Source organism: Barbus barbus (genome assembly GCF_936440315.1).
Source record: "Barbus barbus genome assembly, chromosome: 40".
Classification (NCBI taxonomy): Eukaryota; Metazoa; Chordata; class Actinopteri; order Cypriniformes; family Cyprinidae; genus Barbus; species Barbus barbus.
This window is the reverse complement of record NC_136718.1, coordinates 27,117,870-27,140,352: the sequence shown is the minus strand read 5'-3', so window position 1 is coordinate 27,140,352 and position 22,483 is coordinate 27,117,870. Positions and strand designations below refer to the sequence as shown.

The window sequence follows — 22,483 nt, the reverse complement described above, 5'->3', positions numbered from 1 at the left end:
CTATAATCAAATTATTTTAATAATATGATACAAATAATAATTATATTTTATAGCTAAATATATACATTGATAAATAACTACACATTTTTGGCCAAATTATACAGCCTTACAAGCACAGCAAAGCTGGAGGTCACAATATCAGTGTCTGCAATGTCAAGTCACCTTTATTTATATAGAGCTTTTAACAATACAGATGTCTTTGAAATAGGGGTGTGCAATATCGACAAAAAAAATATATCTTGATATTTTCTGGGATTTTATCGATAACAATATTTAGCTGAGTGTGTTATTGTGCTGGTATCTTAAGGACTGCCGTGGACAGCTGACTCCTAAAGTTTTGATTTTCTTCATATTCTGTGTAGAGGTCAGTTCACACTGATAGAAATTCATCTTTTTAAACTGATTTTTCCCTTTTTAAAGCCATTTTTATGAAAGTGTGCATTATCTTTTGAGTCAAATTCTTACATTTAATCAGTGAATTAGAATAATAAGACATTTGGGCTGTTACCAAACAAATTAAATCAGTATCAATAATTCATCTTTGCATTGCAGAGGAAACAGAAGCTGCATCTGAAGAGGTGTTTAGATGTGTTTACACTGTTTAATGCAGGACATGAATGCATTTAACCTGCAGTTACACATGCACAAATAATGTTTGGATATATTAAACATAAAACATTAAATAAAGTTGTTAGAAATTATATAAAAAATAAAAAGCTACTTTAAATGTGAAATAAAAACCGCCAGTAGGTGGCAGCAAGTCACTGTTAATAAGTGAGTCATTGTGATTGAACCGAATCATTTAAACGGTTGATTCATTCAGCGAGTCACTGAACATCTCACTCTGTTGTGTTTGTCATCTCACAGGCATCTGGAACCCCAAACAGCCCAAAGAAACAGCCAAGAACTTCAGCTTTGATTATTCGTACTGGTCTCACAGCACGGTAAGATCCTGCTCTGCCGTTTACTGCTGCTGTCTGCGCTCCTGTGGCTCTGAACTCACTGACGTGTGTGTGTGTGTGTGTGTGTGTGTGTGTGTGTGTGCAGGAGGACGACCCAGCGTTCGCGTCCCAGCGGCAGGTGTATCTGGACATCGGGGAGGAGATGCTGCTTCACGCCTTTGAGGGCTACAACGTCTGTATATTCGCCTACGGTCAGACCGGAGCCGGAAAATCCTACACCATGATGGGAAAACAAGAGCCTGGACAACAAGGCATCATTCCACAGGTGTGTATTAGAGCTGCGCCGATAAAGCGATGCAGAATCGATTCATGGGTCGACCTTCCAAATGCATGGTGATTCTCTCTGGAATGGATTCTGAGCTTATATTTTAACAGCAGATGGAGCTCTACTCTAGTTTTATCTGCACACTCAAATGCTGATGTGTGTTTGGCTGAGTCTGTAATCTCATGTTTTAGTATGGTTTCTGTCTTGTGAGACAAGTGTGGTGCTAATCAGCAAGAGGAGGTGTCAATAAAAGGTTCGTACACCATACTAATCAAGCAAATACAACTGTTTATTGTTGATACACAGCTGATATCAATAATAATGATAATGATCATAGGTAAATGCATAAAAGAATAGTGATAATCAAAAATAAACACATTAAAGAAGGATAATCATAAACCAGTGCATAATATATTAATGATCATGAATAAATGGATAAAAGATAATAATTATGAATGAATAATACACAAATTTGAGCATACACTAAAACTAAACCCGAAAGCCAAGTATTAGAACAAATATACAACCTCAGAACCGTGCCATCATCTTCATTCTTCAAAAGACTGGGGAGCCCGTTTCAGTCACAGTAGAAGCCCAAGAATGCCAGGTGACGCGCGCTTATCCCACGGCTGAGCTTCCACTGTTTCTGAAAGAAACCCCTTTTTTATACTTCCAAATTAGGTGCGGTTTAAGAACAACCCTCCAAGTGAGAGAGAAAGCAAACTGGCCAGGCTCGCTCCCCCTCCCAGTTGGGTTTAATTACAGAAAAAGATTCGTTCTTATTTAGCGATATCTCTGAGGTTTTCGTAATCAATGTGGTGCCAGTTTACAACCTTATGTTGAAGGTCAATGCAATAAACTCTCTCTTGTACTTTCTCAAGAGATAGTGATGTTGTTTTGCATCCATTGCAACCTTGAAAGTATCCCCCTTAAATTCCATTCCCAAACTGTTCATCCGTTGAGCGCACAAATCCATCCATTACATCTCACCTCGGCTCAGAAGGCTTTTATGACACCAGATTAATTTAAACACAGCCCACTGTAAACAACCTTGTAATTCACATCAACCTTTTCGAATTTAATGAATGATTATTTTAGGTTCAAGTGTGTTTAAGGATTTGGAAACAAGCAGAGCACGGCTGTTTCTAAAGCATGCAGCGCCACCTGCTGTTCAAGACTAACCTCCGAATCATTTCTCGATTCATGATGCATCGATTTATTTTCCCAACCCTAGTATATAAACACACACACACACACACACACAGTGTTGGGGAAAGTTACTTTTAAAAGTAATGCATTACAATACTGCGTTACTCCATAGGACAACTAGTGGCATTACTGCATTACATTACTTTTGTGTAGGGCTGGACAATAATTCAATATCTATATATATATCGCAATATAATTTTTTTTCAATAATGGTGATATGATTTTTAAACACATTTCCGATATTTCAATATACATTACCAGTGTTTCCCATACATTGATTTATTTGTGGCGTTTGACTTCATTCAATAAACATGAGCACTGCACGTTTCAAAATCAAAACACGGCGCCGGTGATTTATATGAATGCATCTCTGAAGGGAGCCGACTGTCTTCAGAAAACGTTCGGTGGCATTTTCATTTTATCTGATAAAGACTTTCAATGAAACTTGGTGGCCATATTTGCAACGCCACCGGGCAGCTCAAACAAGACCAAGTCCTATCTAAATGAATCCTGAAATCTCAAAAACTGCTCGCTGAACTCGCGATTAAGTTATATATTTCAAATCAGCAACAAAATCTGAAATGAACTGCCCCGTGAATGTTGTTTCTTATGCTCAAATAGCGTTAAAAAAGCTTATTTTTCAGGATAGACCAGCCAATGCGCAGTTATATTTTACATATTGTGCGTTGCAGTTTCTCCCATTCATAAGTATAGGAGTGAACCGTCTTTGTATTTCTATAGTCTTTGGCGCAGCGCTGCTTTGTGTTACTATTTGTCACCTGGGCTGGACTTGTTTATTTATTTATTTTTATTAAATAAAACCCAAAGTTATACTTTTAGCAACTGTGAAGGCTCTTTCACACCAAAAGTGAAATGATCAAGCCACAGGTTGAATGAAGAGTCTCTGCCTCTGCGTTTCTCTCAACATAATGTCAGTCAATAAATGGGAAAACAAAGTAACTTGTGTTACTTATTTGAAAAATTAAGTATTTTTTATAAGAAAATTGAGTAATGCTTTACTAGTTACCTGAAATAGTAATCTGACTATGTCACTCGCGTTACTTGTACTGCGTTTCTCTTAAAAATGCTTACACACACACACACACACTAGGGGTGTGCGATATATATATCGTCTGCAGTAATATCGTAATTGTTGTTTTAACAATGTGCAATTTGACAATATCGAGTATTTTGGAAAAACCAAGCAAGGCGGGTTAAACAGTGCACGTGTGCATTTAGAGTGTTCTTCACTGCATGATTCAGTCTATTGAAATGCATTAAGAATGATCGCAAAATTCAAGCTATGGGGGCAGAAAATGTATGTATTTACGTTTCATGCCGTTTTTTCTTCAAAAATGAGCATGATTACAAATGTGCTTGATTTTATACAACAGTTCAATAAATAATAGGTTAATATTAAGTGACTTACGTTTTAGACACCATATTGCCTGTTTTTGCTCCATTTCACCGATAAAAAATAATAATAATTCCAAACAGCCACTGCACTGTTTTGCATCTGTGAGCAACATGACCGTGATCGTTCCTGAATGAATCAACCGTTAAATGATTCGGTTCAGTCACAATGACTCACTTATTAACACTGACTTTCTGCCACCTACTGGTGGTTTTCATTTCACATTTAAAGTCTATTTTCATTTTTTAAATAATTTTAAATATCAGTATTAAATGTTTTGTTTAAAATTTCAAAAAATTATGCATTTGTAACTGGTTAAATCACTCCATGTCCCTCTGAGCTGCATTAAATAGTGTGTAAATACATCTAAATGCCATTCAGATGCAACTTCTGCAAAGATTCATTTTGATGAGACTGGTTTCATTTCTTTGGTAACAACCTAAATGTGTATTATCTTAATTGACTGAATAAATGTAACAATTTGACTCAAATGATGTACACTTTTAGAAAAAAAAAATGCTTTATTAAAGGTAAAAATCTATTTAAACTTAAATGAAAAGATTAATTAATCACTGATGTGAACTGACCACACAGAATATGAAGAATATCAAAAACTGCGTCCACAGCAGTCAGATATCAGCACAATAACACACTCTGCAAAATATCGTCTAATTATCGTTATCGAAAAAAAAAAGTTATTTTTTTTTCAATATCGCACACCCCTAACACACGCACATGCACTCACACACGCACATGCACTCACACACACACATGCACTCACACACACATGCACTCACACACACACACATGCACTCACACACACACACACACATGCACGCACACACTTGCACACACACACAGTCAGTTTAAGTTCAGTGAGCGTGGCAGATGTATGGAGTCATGTTGTTTTGCTGTGCTTCTGTGAGTGTGTCTGATTAATGTGTGACCTGTGTTTCTGCAGATGTGTGAAGATCTGTTCAAGCGCACCAGTGAGAACACCGATCCTGATCTGTCCTGCTCCGTAGAGGTGCTGCTACACACTCCTCATATCACTCTCACACACACACACACACACACACACACACACGACTAGCATTAATCACTGAAGCCCATATCATACTGAGCAGGAGGACTGGTGGCAGAAATATATGATATCACACGGTTTCATTTAAAGATTGTAAACAACACATTCTGAGATAAAATGTATATTTGTTTTACAACAACAACAACATTTCTTTATAGAGCACATTTAAACACAACCGAGGTTGACCAAAGTGCTTTACAAAGAATAAAACACAAATAAAATAAAAGAATAACAAGGAAATCAACAGACAAATAAAATAAACAGAGTACACAAAAAAACCCAGGAAACATACTAAGGAGTGTTATAAGCCATGGTGAAAAAATGTCTTTAGATGAGATTTAAAAATAATAATAGATGGGGCATGTCTGATAAAGGGAGGAAGGCTATTCCAAAAGTGACATTTTGATCATTTCTGATTTGTTTTCGTTCAGGTGTAAAAAATAGCTTGAAAGCCATAGCTTATGTTTGTGTAAGCAATATAACAATGGTTGAAGAGAATAATTTTTATTACGCTGTAGGGGAAGATAAAGATGGGTATCATCAGCATATAGATGAAAGGAGACATCATACTTTTTAAAAATGGAGGCCAAGGGGAGCAAATACAGTTGGGCAAAAAAGTATTTAGTCAGCCACCAATTGTGCAAGTTCTCCCACTTAAAAAGATGAGAGGCCTGTAATTTACATCATAGGTACACTTCAACTATGAGAGACAGAATGGGGGGAAAGAATCCAGGAAATCACATTGTAGGATTTTTAATGAATTAATTGGTAAATTCCTCAGTAAAATAAGTATTTGGTCATCTACAAACAAGCAAGATTTCTGACTCTCACAGACCTGTAACTTCTTCTTTAAGAGGCTCCTCTGTCCTCCACTCGTTACCTGTATTAATGGCACCTGTTTGAACTCGTTATCAATATAAAAGACACCTGTCCACAACCTCAAACAGTCACACTCCAAACTCCACTATGGCCAAGACCAAAGAGCTGTCGAAGGACACCAGAAACAGTGTAGACCTGCACCAGGCTGGGAAGAGCCACGGGTTTCCCTGAATCTGTCGTGAGAAATATGTCATTTAAGACTGGAAAAAATTGGAAAGAGATGTAGGATCGAGGTTCTGTGTTACAGTAGCCTGCGTGAGGCAGACTGGAACAGAACCAGTTTGTAAGCATTTATTAATTACTGATAACAGACTTGGGCCAACTGCATTCATAATTTGTTTCCGAAAAAACAGAGGAACTATATCTTGTGGACATGATGTAAGCTTGAAATGATCCACAATTTCCTTACAGGAGTGCAAGTTGAGTGGTTCAAACACAGACCATGTGGAGGAGTATAAAGGAGCATCAAACAAAGTATAACCAGTATGAGATATCTGAGGTCTAATAGCCATAACCTTGCTTGTGAAAAACTTTCCAAAACTCTCACAAAGGAAAACAGAGGGCTCAGAGAAGCATTTGACCGAGGGATTTAGAGCAGAGTCAATGGTGGAAAAAATGACACTAGATTTATGTTTTTAGTGATCAGATCAGAGAAGTATTTGCACTTAGCAGCCTTAGCTGCCCTTTGGAACATGGTAAGAGAATTTCTCATGATCTCATATGAAACCAGCCATTAATTTTTTTTCCATTTGTGCTCGGCTTGCCTGTCTGAGAGAGCGTGTTGTTTCATTATACCAGAAAACTGGTGCCTACTTATGACTTCTAAGCTTCAATGGTGCAATACTGTTCAAGATGGAGGCACAAGTTGAGTTGAAGTAACTGAGATGTTCATCAGCATCCCAGTTGTGCAATATAGTTCCATTTCTGAGGAATCCCATACCTCATGATGTGCTGCAATGAACTTTTCACTGGAGCGTGTGGTGAAAATACGAGACATACGCTCCATGGGCTGATTTCTAGCAGTTTGACCAAGGTATGGTACAGAAATAGATACAGGCATGTGATCAGAGAAGGTTGCATTGCTAATTGTAATGTCCAGTACAGAAATGAGTTAAAATCAAGTACAGTGTATGGCCTGTGAATGTGTTGGGCCAGATACCCACTGAACAAAGTCAAATGACTCAATTAGATTAAAAAAACTCCATGGATAAGGTTTTGGAAGCACAACATACATGAAAAAAAATAACCCCCCCAACAGCAGAATTTTATCCTGACGAACGAAATCACCAGGTTTCTGACAATAAAACAAAATTGAAAACAGGCAGCTTTGTCATAATTATTGAAATATTGAAAATAGTCCACATCAAGGAGCCGTCCAATTAAAAAGGTTGAGAAGCACAGTTGTAGATTAAGGATACGTGTGTCAGTGGAGAATGTGATGTGTGTGTGTGTGTGTGTTCAGGTGTCCTACATGGAGATCTACTGTGAGCGAGTGCGGGATCTGCTCAACCCCAAGAGTAAAGGAGCGCTGCGGGTGCGAGAGCATCCCATCATGGGGCCGTACGTGGAGGACCTGTCCAAGCTCGCTGTCACATCCTACCACGACATCAGAGACCTCATGGATGCAGGAAACAAGGCCCGGTACAAACCACACCAGCGTTTAACTCTTTCCACAACAGTGCTTTTGAAAAAAGTTGCCAGCCACCACCAGCGTTTCTGCTCAAATATCATGGGCCCCAGAATATTTTGTATGAATATCTGAACATGCAATACATAAAAATAAAGATCAGACCCTCTACTTTCAAACAAAAAAAAGATTTGATTCTATGATTCAGTTTAATTCTAGCTTCAAGCATTGCTTTTTTATCAACACTGGAATGTAGGTAGGTTCCATAAAAAAAACATTTGAGCAAAAAGCTGAGAAAATCGCATTTTTATCAAATACTACATGTGGATCATATTCAGTAATATTATCAAAGCAAAGCGCAGTAGATGTCTTCCATCAGTATCTCAAAGCTTGTACTGGCATTTAACACTTTCTGGATCCACATTTCAGTCTGTAACATTATTCAGTTTTCATTTATATGCGGTTAGTGTTGATGGTCGTGTTATTTTTCATATGAATAAGCTTACATATGAGATCACTGGTTTCTGTGTCTTCGTCGTCTGTGTTTTTGATCGAGTGATTCTAGACTCATTCAGGAGATGCGTTATAGTGCCCCCTAGTGTATAACAGCGAGAACGCGGAAAATTGTGTGTTTGGTGGGGAAAGAGTTAATCACATGAACAGACATTACTCCTGTACTCAGATGAAACGCTCCTCACTGTCACGTGTTTGACTGATTGATCAGGACAGTGGCAGCGACAAACATGAACGAGACCAGCAGCCGATCACACGCCGTCTTCACTATAGTCTTCACTCAGCGCCGCCGAGATCAGCTGACCAGCCTCGACACAGAGAAGGTGTGTGTGAGAGTGAGTGTGAGTGAGTGTGTGTGTGAGTGAGTGTGTGTGTGTGTGTGTGTGTGTGAGTGAGTGTGAGTGAATGTGTGTGTGTGTGTGTGTGTGTGTGTGTGTTGTTGAAGTGTCTCTCTGTTGTGTGCAGGTCAGTAAGGTGAGTCTGGTGGATCTGGCGGGCAGTGAGCGAGCTGATTCCTCCGGAGCTAAAGGCGTGAGGTTAAAGGTACTAAAACTGATGTTCACACCTGTAATGTCAGCGTCTCCATAGCTCTCTCACACAAATCCTGTCCCTCTGTCCTTCAGGAAGGTGCTAATATCAATAAATCTCTCACCACGCTGGGGAAGGTCATCTCTGCTCTGGCTGAAATGGTGAGATGCTTTACTTGAATGACTGAGCTCATTATATGATCGTTCTGTCCTCATGAACAGCTCCTTGCGTCGCTCCAAACCTGTGAAATACAAGAGTGTTCCAGAAACCTTCAGTAAAATGTTTCTGAATACAATGAAAGTTCAATATGTGTTAAAGAGCAGCCTGGACATTCTGCTGAATGTCTCCTTCATGTTCCAAAGAAGAGAGAAACTTCTCTGAATTTGTGCTCTGCATTTAACCCATCCAAGTGTACACACAGTAGTGTACACACACCCGGAGCAGCCAATGCTGCGACGCCCAGGGAGCAGTTGGGGGTTCGGTGCCTTGCTCAAGGTCTCACCTCAGCCGTGGCATTGAGGGTGCCGGACCTGAGACTCGAAACCACGACCTTCGGGTTACAAGTCCAACTCTCTATCCACTAGGCCACGACTGCCCCCTCAGATGAACTTCCTGTTAGAGAGAAGCTAGCGGTTTATTTATGTACCATCTGAAGCTCCAGTCTGTGAAATGACTGTAATGTTGAGTGTTTCTGTCAGTGATCATGATTTTTTTTTCTGCTGTATTTTAATGGTGTGTGTTTGTGATAAACAGCAAAACAGCAAAAGAAGGAAAAGTGAGTTCATCCCCTACAGAGACTCAGTGCTCACCTGGATACTGAAGGAGAACCTGGGTAAGACATACACACACACACGCACACACACACACATAGAGTTGTGATTATGAAGCGTGTGTTTGTGTCTCAGGTGGTAATTCTCGTACGGCTATGATCGCTGCTCTCAGTCCTGCAGATATTAATTATGAGGAAACACTCAGCACTCTCAGGTACATCAGTCAATCAATCAATCAGTCTATCCATCAATCCACCAATCCATCCATCCACCAATCGATGAACCATCCGTGTGACTCTTCAGAGCTTCCTGTTGTGTGTGTTTGTGCAGATATGCTGACCGTGCGAAGCAGATCCGCTGTAACGCTGTAATTAACGAGGATCCAAACGCTCGTCTGATCAGAGAACTGAAGGAGGAAGTGAACCGACTCAGAGACCTGCTGCTGTCACAAGGACTGAGCCGGCTGGTCACTGCTCCAGGTACACACACTCACACACACACTTAAGAGATTTAAATGTTTGATACTCACAGTCATGTTTTAAATAGTGCTGTCAATCGATAAAAAAATAACTAATTAATCACACATTTTTTCGTGATTAATCTTAAAACAGTCTTCACATAAACCCATTATAATAAATGTCATATTTACCTGTGCCCTTCAGAAGCAGCAGTTGTGAGTGGGGTGGGAAACCCTAGCTACACCCCTGCATTGAAATATTTATATTAAATATTTTTAACTGCATTGAACTGGGAAAATTAATCTCCTGTGTTAGCGCTAATTTTGACAGCACTAGTTTTAAAATGTCTCTATTCATCTTTTAGCTGCTGAAGTCAATAATAACCACGTGGGCGTCACTCTAATGCCTACTGACCCCGCCTCCAATGGAGCTCCGCCCACATCCACACCTGTCCCTGGAGAAGGCCCCGCCTCTGAGATTGACCCCGCCTCTCTGGATGGCCACGGCCAATTAGAAGAGTTTCAGGGCGAGACGATTACCAATGAGGAGGCAGTGGAGAGACTGAAGGTACGAGAGGGTGGGGCTATGGTGGTGGGCGGGGCATGAGATAATCAGCAACCTGTGCTCAGACACAAACGTGTGTGTGTGTGTGTGTGTGTGTGTGCAGGAAACAGAGAAGATCATCGCTGAGCTGAATGAGACGTGGGAGGAGAAGCTGAGGAAGACGGAGTCTATACGCCTGGAGAGGTAAAGCACACTAGTTTTACTGTAAAACCCCAGATGACAGTCAGCAAATAAATAAATGGACACAAAATATATTATTAGCTCAAAAATAAATGCTTCTGTGAAAAAAATAAAGCGCTTCTAGCCAGTGGTTTTGAACAAACAAGACAAAAAAATATTATGTGTATATGAAATGTTTTTTTTTGTTTGTTTTTTTATCATTTTATTCATAAAAGAAAATTGTGATAGCAACAAAATAAACCTTGAAAAGTGCTATCCACGTGTTCTGTGAATGTGTGAGACTTCTGCTTCATTAGCTGCTGTAGGGAAGTAACGAAGTGCAGTAAACGCTAAAACTGTTTGGATTACAAACCAGTGCGTTCATAATTAAGATAATGCGTTAAAATAATATGGAAAGCCACACCAATTTGTTATATCAAGCAGCAAAATGAGCTGTTTTGTACAGCTAAAAATATCTGGCAGCGGATGAGACCAGAAGCCAGACACTTTAAATTTACAAATGACATCCACCTATTTATTGTTTGAAATAATTTAAACTGAGACACGAGATGGATGTGTTTGTATTGACACGTGAAGTTTAGTGCTGATCTGTCAGATTAGTTTTTGCCGTGAATAATTCCAGCATGGAGCTGTGTTTGATTAGAAATATTAAAGTTATAAGAGCAAAGTAATGTATAATAAAAAAAAATTAATTTGAGGATTTATTTGAATAAATTGTTACATTTACATTTATTCAAAGCGACTTATAATTTGGGGAATACATCAAGCAATTCATCTTAAAGAGGCAAATCGACAGAAAAAGTTTCAGGCATTAATAAGTACAAGCTAGACTAGGCATTCAGCAAAGAGAAGCAATATTTATTTTATTTTTTTAAGGATGAAGTCAGATGGTGATGAAAGAGAGAGAATTTTTGTATTTCATGTTATTTTTTATTTTAATATATTTCATTATAAAAAGTCACAATGCCCCTGAAAATAAATGAACAGAGTGGAAATGACTTTGAATTCAAATTAATTTCTGAGTGTGACGTAAATGCTCAGATGGTCATGTGACCGCTGTGTTTCCTGTGAGTGCAGGGAGTCGATTCTGGCAGAGATGGGAGTGTCCATTAAAGAGGATGGAGGAACTGTCGGAGTGTTTTCACCGAAAGGGGTCTGTACACACACACACACACACACACTCACATACACGTATACTACATAAACGCACAGTGCGGAGATGTTCAGGTGTGTGTGTTTCAGACTCCTCACCTGGTGAATCTGAACGAGGATCCTCTGATGTCTGAGTGTCTGCTGTACTACATCAAAGAGGGTGTGACCAGGTGAACCAATCAAAACCGTCATGATCCGGCTCAGACTGAATCTAAACCACCAGTTCAGACTCCATTACGTATGGAGCTTATAATATGACAAAACTATTTGAATTTGAATTGTGTAAATTTGAATTATTGACAGTGTCATTTAACAAAACTGAATATTATGTGGCACTTAACATAGTTCTGAATTTGATATTTTTTTTACTTGAATAATGAACATTTGAAATTTAACACAATTTAATTTTATGGCAGTTTTTTAATAGACATGTATTTTCAAACAGCAGATTTTTTGTTCTGAATTTTTTGACGGCAAATATCCAGTTTTAAAAAATACAGCTTCAAGTTTTCAAGATGAAGAAGAAATTCGGATTAAATTCAATATTTAGAATTCAAAGCGCAGAAATTGAGATCGTACAGAAAGTAGGTCAGAGGTCATCCACAGGGAAGAGTAGAGGATCTCCGAGAAGTGGAACGAAGCCTTTATATATATATATATGTCATATTATAAGCTCCATAATTACGGAGCTGCAGGATGTTTGTCAGATTGTGACAGATATCAAATCACTTGGAAAATATGTATTGTGAAATTGAATCTTTGTGAAATTTAATTTTCGTGTGTGTGTGTGTGTGTTTGTCAGGGTCGGTCAGAAGGACGTGGACATCAAGCTCAGTGGTCAGTTCATTAAAGAGCAGCACTGTGTGTTTTACAGCTACATCAACCAGAACGGAGGAGGTAAGAGTGTGTGTGTGTGTGTGTGTGGTTACAGTAGTATCGGGATGCCCAATCCAGTCGCACAGTATTTTCCAGATGGTTGTAGCGTGATGTGATAAAAGCATCAGCCAAATGCATAAATGTAAAAGTGATTTGAGCCCAGAACGGCAGACGGAGCTCCACAGAATGAAACACAAACATGAGCTCTATTTAATTTGACAGCATCTTACAAAGCAAAAACACTAGGGCTGCAGCGATTCGTCGACATCATCGATTACGACGATTATAAAAATACATCGATTAGCATGGAGTGCGTCGACTCGTCGCCCATTTAGCCACGGCCATTGCGCGAGCCTGCACGGCTTCACACTGTCAGGATTCACAGCGGAACAGCACGGGACATCGAGTTGCCTGTATAACCATGACGGGTTTAATTCACCCACAGAGACGGAGAAATGATGCGTTCATCTCAAGATCCACCGGAGCTGCCATCAGTGTGATCGCGCCAAACGTGCTCTCTGCACTCGCTAACAAAGCATTTAAAATCATTGTTAGTTGTTTAACTGTGTGTTGGATAGGACAAGCCTCGACTGGGCTCATTTATTCACAAACGGGCTGTCAGCTGTGATCTAAGTTCCCGGTGTCATGACGCCATTATTGATTCTGTTGCTCTAGTGTCCTGAATGCGGTTGTTCATTCAGACATGTATTCAAGCAGAAGTTTTAATCTGCTGAATAAATCACACATTTCAAGTCTCTCAGCTGTAAGCAGCTGCTGTCAGTCCCTAACAGTAACTGTGAATACAGCCATAATGTGCGTTTCTATTGATCGCATCACTGCCCTGTAATTCATTCTTTCTTTCTTTCTTCCTTTTCTATTTCTAATTATTTTCCTTTTCTTTTTTTATTAATTATTTATTGTTATTATTTTTTCTTTTTCTCTCTTTTCTTATTTTTTATTTATCATTATTTTCTTTCTTTCTTTCTTTCTTTCTTTCTTTCTTGTTGTTATTATTTATTTTTTGTAAAGTATTAATTATGAGAAAACGTTTGAATAAAATAAAAGATTAATACACTGTAAAAAATGGAACGGGCTATTTACTTAAAAAAAAAATATGGTAACCATATTACACTCAATATTTTTGAGTAGTTTTTAAGGCTTGGTTTTTTTATGGAATCTACTTGAATAAATCATGTAACATTTCCTAAATTAATCTATGACTCAATGAATTTCATATACAGTAATTAGTGAAATGCTCATTTATTTGAAGTTAATTCTCATAAGTCTGTGATTTTGAGTGAGGCCTGAGTTATTTTGTACATTTAAAAGACTATACAGCCAGACAGCTGAAGTAAGAAAGTAGTTGAGAAGCACAGTCCTGCACGAGCAAAGCTACTCACTGAACAAGGCTGAATGTCTTCGAGGAGCATCCAGAACCAGAAGCTCTGCTCGTCTGCACGACGGAAACTACAATGTAACACAAACTCTTTCAAATGTCAAACATAACTGAACAGTAAATATTAATAGATGTTTCCTTCACTCAAAAACACATAAAATAGCATTTCATTTCAAAATTTACTCTCCATATCCAGCCACATGCAAAGCATGCTGGGAACTTACTATCAGCTCTAAAATACAACTGCAAAATTGAGCTAATTCTCTTCAAATAAATAGCTAGCCTTCTTTCCTTTATTTTTTTTAGTTTAATCAGTTCCTCAATTCAAGCCTCAAAACTGCTGAAGTTTCCTTTAAAAAAAAGAGGAAAACATATCTCTTGGTTTTATTGCAACATTTTATCGTTTTTAACGTTTAAGGAAAATTACAAGACCCATGACTCATTTTTTACAGTGTAGCAGAATTTACTGTTATTATTTATTGATAGTTTAACTAAAGAATTCATCAACTGATAGGAAAATAAGAAATAGATTAATTGAAAAATAATCAATAGATTAGTCAACAACAACAAAAAAATCGTTAGCTGCAGCCCTAAAAAACACCGAGACTTACTTTTGGTAATATTTCAGAGTAGGGGTGTGCGATATTTACCAAAAATAATATCTGGATATTTTCTGGGATTTTACAGATAAGGATAATTAGAGGATATTTAGCTGAGTGTGTTATTGTGCTGGTCTCTTAAGGACTGCCGTGGACAGCTGACTCATAAACTTCTGATATTCTTCATATTCTGTGTGGTTAGTTCACACTGATAGAAATTCATCTTTTCCAATACGTTTAAATAGATTTTTACTAGTTAAAAGCGATCCACCAGGAAAACACAACATCTCAAATGCATTAAACAGCACAGATATTCCCTGTTTGCCACGGTGGATCGATCTGATCTGTGATCGACTTCAGAATAAGCGTGCACATCACATTATCCTGACTCACTGAACCTGGATAGCATTAGTCAGATTGTGTGAACTTATATTTTCGTTTACGAAACCGCTTTACTCCTGATTGATTTGTTAGGTGATTTCAAGCCAGCTTTTGGACTTTAATCCCAGTCTTTCTTAGCGTTTTCTATGAAACAGCCCTCAGGCCGATATATAGGCGATATAATTATAATTATATTTATTTTAGTTAATATTTAAGAAATTTGAAATCAAATTATTAAAAAAATAAATGTGTGAAATAAACATAGTTCTACTTTAGTAACTCAGTATTCTGGGAAGTTTGTGTGCATTGGGAACCATATTTGTTTTGAATAAAGCCAAGGTTACACTCATTTTATGTACAGCACACAGTGAAAATGACATGAATATGGCAGTGGGAAAATGCATAAAGCGCAGCATAATTAAAATCACGAGTTTATAGTTTAAAACATTCATCTGGCACGGATGGACCGTCACGCAGAGAACACACGATCATGCAGGATATAAATGCACGCTTCACAAGATCTCACAGCTGGGTTCGACCACAAAGTTTGTGAAATGAAATGTTCGTTAGTCAGTCAAAGATTTGTTTAAATGACGTAACTGCGTATTTGCTGAATGCTGACGGCAAACGAGAAAGTATTATGTTTGTCTTTCTATTACTAATAATATAAAAGCAATCATTATAATACTTTTTGTATACATTTTAATTGCTTTGTTTAACCGTTCTATCCAATTATTATCTGATATATTTGATTATCGGCATCTGTCTGTATTAGACAGAATTGAATGACGACAGCGAACACAAGAGGGAGAATGTGAGCCACGTGTGTGTGAGCACTGCCGCTCTCAGCGCCGGCAAAATAAAAGTCCCACCTCGAATTCATCGGCCAAACAGAGAAACTGTATATATCGGTCAACCACTCATTTTTCCCTTTATAAAGCCCTTTTTCTAAAAGTGTGCATTATCTTTTGAGTCAAATTCTTACATTTAATCAGTGAATTAGAATGGTAAGACATTTGAGCTGTTATCGAGCAAGTGAAATCATCAATAATTCATCTTTGCATTGCAGAGGAAACACAGAAGCTGCGTCTGAAGAGGTGTTTAGATGCGTTTACACTGATTAATGCAGGACATGAATGCATTTAACCTGCAGTTACACATGCACAAATAATATAAAACATTGAATACTGTTATTTTATTTAAACAACAAAACGATACTTTAAATATGAAATTAAAACCTCCAGTAGGTGGCAGTAAGTCAGCGTTAATAAGTGAGTCATTGGGATTGAACCGAATCATTTAAACGATTGATTCATTCAGAAACGAATCACTGTCATGTTGCTCAGAGACACAAAAAACTGCTGTGGCTGTGTTTGGAATTATTTCTGTTGTCCAACTGTTGTAAAAAAAAAAAAAAATCAATATTACGTTTGTAATCGTGTTCATTTTTGGAGAAAAACAGCACTCTTTGTGTGATATTGAATAACTATATGAAATTCTATAAATATATACATTTTCTGTCCCCACATCTTGAATTTGTGATCATTCTAAATATATTTTAATAGACCGAATCGTGCAGTGAAAAACACTTGAAATGCACTAGTCTAGACTTCAGGTAATATAAGCGTGCGCTCTGTAGAGGTGTTTTGAAGGATTTAGGTAAAATACTCGGTAATGTCAAATCACTCGTCATTAAAACAGACAATATATATCGCACTCCCCTATTCCAGAGTTCACAATAAAACAATAACGTCATCACATAGGACGAGGAGAAGAGATTTGATGTCTGATGATGGTTTTGTGTAACAGAACAGCCCCTGAATGCTGCTGGTGTAGTGCTGTAAGACACAGAGAGTCGCTCGTCTGTATGAAGCTGAAGATAGAGTTCATGATCTGAGCTGAAGTATCAGGCGTGTTCTCGGTAGTGACGTCTACAGCTGTGAACAAACATATCAACTAACAGAGAGTGAACACTAGTGCAGCAGGGCCCTGAGAGACCGGCGTTATTTCTATCCAAATTCCATTTGATTTTTCCTTTTAATTTTTCTAGATTTCTTTAATAGTTAATAATCAAATGGATGTCTAATGGTTTTTTTTTTTTTTTTTCAGAAATTTTCCAGAAATGTGTGTTTATTTTTCAGGGTTCTTTGTTTTATAATTTCATTAGTGCTGTCAAACGATTAATCACAATTAATCACATCCAAAATAAAAGTTTTTGTTTGTAATTCAATTCAAGTTCAAGTTTATTTGTATAGTGCTTTTTACGATACAAATCGTTGCAAAGCAGCTCTACAGGAAATGAAGTTTCCACAATATATTTATATATTGCAGAACCTTAATATATTTAACTTATGGCAATATTTGGTAATTCTGTATGTTGTCTGAGCGTTGGCATCCTCTGAGGTCCTCTGAGGGGTTGGCATTATCTTTTCTCAGGTGTTCGGTCATCTCAGATCATTTAAGGGTTGGATCCAGACTGAAGCTTCTGTCATTCCTAGTTACCACGGGATGTTAATCAACAGAGAAACAAATAGAGACATAATTAGCGTAGCTGCTGTTCCATCTAAGCAACAATGATTTGTTCAACCCAAGCTAAAGAATAATAATAATGTACATATATATATATATATATATATATATATATATATATATATATATATATATATATATATATATATATATATATTATATTATTTATAAATACACACTCATACAGTATAATATTTTGAAAATATTTACATGTATATATTTATATAATTTATATTATAAATAAATATATTTAATATACAAATATAACATATTTTTCTTAAATACATGCATGTTTGTATATTTATATATGCATAATAAATATACACAGCACTCACATATTTAAAAAATATATCTATGTTTTGGATGTGATTAATTGTGATTTATCGTTTGACAGCGCTAAATTTCATACAGATTATCAAAAACTGTTCAAATTAACACAAAAGTTTGACGTTAAAAAATAAATAAAAAAACTTTGACTTTATTAATTTATTACATTTTTACCAATAACAGTGCTCTTGTCACGGTTGTGTGTAGCGGGACTGACGCAGGTACAAAAATGTTCTTTTGCTTTAATAAATCAACTCCAGGCAACAGAAAAGACGAGTGAATGGACAAAGACTTCGGGAGAACTATAAACACACAGAACGTAATCAGGGAGAACAGAAACAGGTGTGGAGTAATCAAGGAAGGAAAATAAGGAACCTCAGGAAGGACAAACCTGACAGCTCATGAAATAGATTTGTTTCTATGTTGTTTGAATTTTTCAGGCTTCTGGGTTTTATAATGTAATTCATATTTCTTATCAATAACACTGGCAATCAAATCAAGGTACAAAACTCCTTAGTTAATATTTTAAAATGTAATCAAATTAACATATCTTTTTATTTTGGCATATTGTCATGTAATTAAGCTCTACTTTAGATATTTTTCATCCAGAAATGGGCAGATTTTGTAACATTCCTCATTAAACTCCCTTTTTATGCCTATATTTCGTGATTCCTTTCGTGTCATAGATCAGTCATAGGCCCTACTGACAGCACAGCATGTAGATGTGTGTGTGTGTGTGTGTGTGTGTGTGTGTCAGTAACACACACTCATGTACTGTGCTGGTTTTCTCTCTGACGGTGGAACAGTTGCTGGGATTTGAAACAGGTATCATCTGTAAATCATTCACGAGCATCTGTCCTTCCTCAGCACTCCTCCTCCTCCTCCTCCTCCTCTTGTTATGATCACACAGTCTTGTACATTTATACATGTCATGTATTTTCCTGTTTCACCACATAAACAGTCTGTGTGTCGTCTGTGAGTTTCTCCGTGTGTTCATGTGCTTCATTGGCATGACGTGAATCTGTACATTTGTATCAGAGGAGTCTTTGATCACACCCACCTCGTTTAAAATCACAGTAAACGGATAAATGACATCATTTGCATGGAAATCAGTCCCTGACCAGTGAAAGCCGCTCCATCTCATTTGACTGATCCCTGTTTGTTTTAAACTTGATCGACACAAAGCAGAAACCAAATGATTCATAAGCGCTGTTTGAGCTGGTGTGGGCGGGGCCTACTGGAGGCGGAGTCTTCTTCAATCAGCCATGAGCTCCGGGGAGCCCCGCCCTCCTCATTAGCACACCGTATGCATTGTGATGACATCACTTCCTGTGTGCAGTGGATGTGACTCTGGAGCCGCTGGAGGGGGCAGAGACGTATGTGAACGGGAAGCAGATCACCGAGTGTGTGCTGCTCAGACAGGGTGAGTGTGTCTCTTTCTCTTTCCTTAACAGCTGTCTAGCTTGTACTAATCTGAACAATGCCTGAAACTTTGTTTAATGAGCACTTCCTGTCTTTATTTGCCTCTTCATGATGATTCACTTATTGTACGCTGCAAAAAATGATTTTCTTCCTTAGTATTTTTGTCTTGTTTTCTAGTATAAATATCTAAACATTCTGGGATTAAGATGCATTTTCTTGACAAGACTTAAGATATTTTGTCTTGTTTTCTGGAAATATTATCATAATTTTGTTGAAACAAGCTAAAATATCTGTCAATGCGGTAAGAAAAAACTTGTTTAGCCTTTGAATTAAGATAATTTTTCTTATAACATTGGCAGATATTTTAGCTTGTTTTAAGCAAATCTATCAAAATTAGGAAAATATTTTCAGAAAACAAGACAAAATATCTTAAGTCTTGTCAAGTAAATGCATCCTGATTCAAGAATATTTAGGTATTTATACTAGAAAACAAGACAAACATACTAATGGTGCGTTCACACCAGACGCGAATGAAACGTTAAGCGCAAGTGATTTACATGTGAAGCAAAGACGCGAATAGACATCCTGCGGCGGATATTCGGGCCAATCAGGAGCTCGCTCAAGTAGTGACGTGATTAAATCCAAGACAACAATGGAGGACAAAATCATCATCCTGTATGTGGATACCCGGAGCTGTTCCATAGACCAAAGATTACCTGTTAGATTTACCCAAAACAACTGATATCTTCTGTTTATCCACTACAGAGACATCAGAGCCAGCGGTAAATGTCAGAAGGACTAGCCGAGGTTATGCTCCTCTCTTCGGGATACATGAGCACGAGCGCCCGGTGATCGCCTGGAGCTCACGGCTCCGAAATCGGCGAAGCACATTTTCAAATAGGGGCTGTTTTTATAAATAAACCGCAGATTTGAGTTTTAAACAACTACATTCTCGGCTGAAATACACGCGTCCAGTGTTTCCATAGCACATAAACTACCCTCTCAACAAAATCCATGCCAGCCATTTCTCATCGAGACTGGAGCCGCCTGCAGAAGCCCCTCCCATGACACGACTGAAGCGAGTAAACTCAAGATGTTCAAGCATGGAACTACACACGAATAGATTTATTTGCGCAAGTCGCGTCTGGTGTGAACGCACTGTAAGAAAGAAAATATATTTAGCAGTTTATTCCTCAATTGTCGGATAAAAGCATCTGCTAAATGAATACATTTAAATGTAAATGTTGGGCTAATATTTTTGCGATATGGCAAAAAAATTTTAATCTCGATTTTTTTTCAGAACATTTAATCGATTCTTGATTTTTTTTTTTTTTACGATTTTTAACTAGTAAACTTGAAAATGTAACAACAACATGATTCAAGTAACTTGTTCTTTATTAAGCCTCTAGTTCAAGAAAATTCGGTGACACTTTAGAATACTGCTCCATCATTAATGAGTAACTACACATGAGTAACGCAATATTAGCACGCTAGTAACTACTAACTAACAAGAAACTCTGATTAATGAATTAGTAAGTAATAGTGCTTATTTGAATACGGTAGTTCACTATTAGCTAATCAGTAACTATTATTTTTTCATAACTCCCTAAGAACTACTTTACACAGGTTCATAATTAATATGAATAATACATAATGTATAATTAATTCTAAAGTAAAGGTCATGGTAACCCACTAATGAGTATTACCAAATTCTTCAGAAGGAATTATTAATTATTTGGATCAGTATTCTAAAGTGAAGATCGTGATAACTCCATAGTAATTACTGACGTTATTGTAAACTTTTGAGGTTTTTGTAAGGTTTTGGTTAGTAATTAATTTAGCTAGATTTGGTAACACTAGTGGGTTACCGTGATCTTCACTTTAGAATACTGTCCAAGTAATTAGTAGTTTCTTCAGAAGGACGTAGTAACACTTGAGCCATTACTATCCACAACCTCACATATATCTCAAAAGCTTTAAATGATGTCAGTCAATATTAGGGCGTTATGATGCTTTTCACTTTAGAATACTGATCCAAGTAATTAGTGGTTCCTTTAGAAGGATTTGATCATTCTTGAGTCATTAGTGGGTTACCATCATCTTCATTTCAGAATTAATTAAACATTATGCATCATTCACATTAATTATGAAGCTGTATACAGTAGTTCTTAGTAGTTCTCCAGGATATATATATATATAAAAGAATAGTAGTTATTGATTAGCTAATGGTGAACTACCAGTTTCAACTGAGCTCTATTACTTACTAAATCAATAATCAGAGTTTCTTGTGGGTAATAGTAGTTACTACAATGTTAATAGTGCATTAGTCACTTGTTCCTGTAGTTATTCATTAACAAAGGATCAGCATTATAAAGTGTTACCGTCTCTGTTCCAAGTGCAGCACATGATGTAAATGTTAAACAAATCACTTGTTAAATATCTTTCCAGAAGAGATACATGAACTACAACTACATCCTGTACAAACTTGTCTTATACATATTATATGATCAGAAATAATACAAGGAAATGCTTAAAATAATTCTTAAAAGTTAAGGTAAATCAAATTCAAAATGACTGAAGTACAACAGCAGTAGACTATTATTAACTATAAATATGACCCTGGAGCACAAAACCAGTCATGAGGGTCAATTTTTGTGAAATTGAGATTTATGCATCATCTGAAAGCTGAATAAATAATCTTTCCATTGATGTATGGTTTGTTATGATAGGACAATATTTGGCTGAGATACAACTATTAGAAAATCTGGAATCTGAGGGAGCAAAAAAATCTAAATATTGAGAAAATCTCCTTTAAAGTTGTTCAAATGAAGTTCTTAGCAATGCATATTACTAATCAAAAATGAAGTTTTGATATATTTACGGTAGGAAATTTACTAAATATCTTCATGGAACATGATCTTAATATCCTAATGATTTTTGTCATAAAAGAGAAATGTATAATTTTGATCCATACAATGTATTGTTGGCTATTGCTACAGATATACCTGTGCTACTCATGACTGCTTCTGTGCTGCAGGGACACAGATGTTCTGTATAAACAATCAACAGCAGCTTTCAGTCTGTCACCGTGATGCAAACATCAAATATGAGACATAGAGTAGTATAGTTAGTTTTTTTTATTAGATTTTTCCATTGTTTTTCTATGTAAACATGGACGTGTTTGACTGTTGTGCTCGTGTCTCATGAATGAAACAGCATCTAAAAACACACCGCTCAAGTTAAAAGAAGTTTAACTCCCATCTTCTTGCATGTTTTTCCTCTTCCACTGCCCACGTCACATCTTTATCAACACAAAAGCTCATTCTGTGTGAATGGCGCCTAGCGATA

The 22,483-nt window shown here is 37.1% G+C and overlaps 1 protein-coding gene across 2 annotated transcripts in view; it reads left to right on the top strand.

Annotated features, from left to right (window-relative positions):
* LOC306859228 (kinesin-like protein KIF1C) overlaps positions 1-22,483 on the top strand; it is a 43,628-nt gene that overhangs the window by 9,693 nt on the left and 11,452 nt on the right. The window contains exons 3-18 of one of the 2 annotated variants that reach the window (XM_079400147.1): positions 868-944; positions 1,048-1,227; positions 4,812-4,877; positions 7,276-7,454; positions 8,165-8,276; positions 8,419-8,496; positions 8,577-8,642; positions 9,235-9,313; positions 9,387-9,465; positions 9,582-9,730; positions 10,074-10,276; positions 10,377-10,456; positions 11,531-11,606; positions 11,696-11,775; positions 12,408-12,502; positions 19,053-19,136. In XM_079400147.1, coding sequence (XP_079256273.1) covers positions 868-944; positions 1,048-1,227; positions 4,812-4,877; positions 7,276-7,454; positions 8,165-8,276; positions 8,419-8,496; positions 8,577-8,642; positions 9,235-9,313; positions 9,387-9,465; positions 9,582-9,730; positions 10,074-10,276; positions 10,377-10,456; positions 11,531-11,606; positions 11,696-11,775; positions 12,408-12,502; positions 19,053-19,136 — 1,683 coding nt within the window. Of the gene's footprint in view, positions 1-867; positions 945-1,047; positions 1,228-4,811; positions 4,878-7,275; positions 7,455-8,164; positions 8,277-8,418; positions 8,497-8,576; positions 8,643-9,234; positions 9,314-9,386; positions 9,466-9,554; positions 9,731-10,073; positions 10,277-10,376; positions 10,457-11,530; positions 11,607-11,695; positions 11,776-12,407; positions 12,503-19,052; positions 19,137-22,483 lie in introns of both variants that reach the window. The other variant, XM_079400146.1, reaches the window with a different exon arrangement.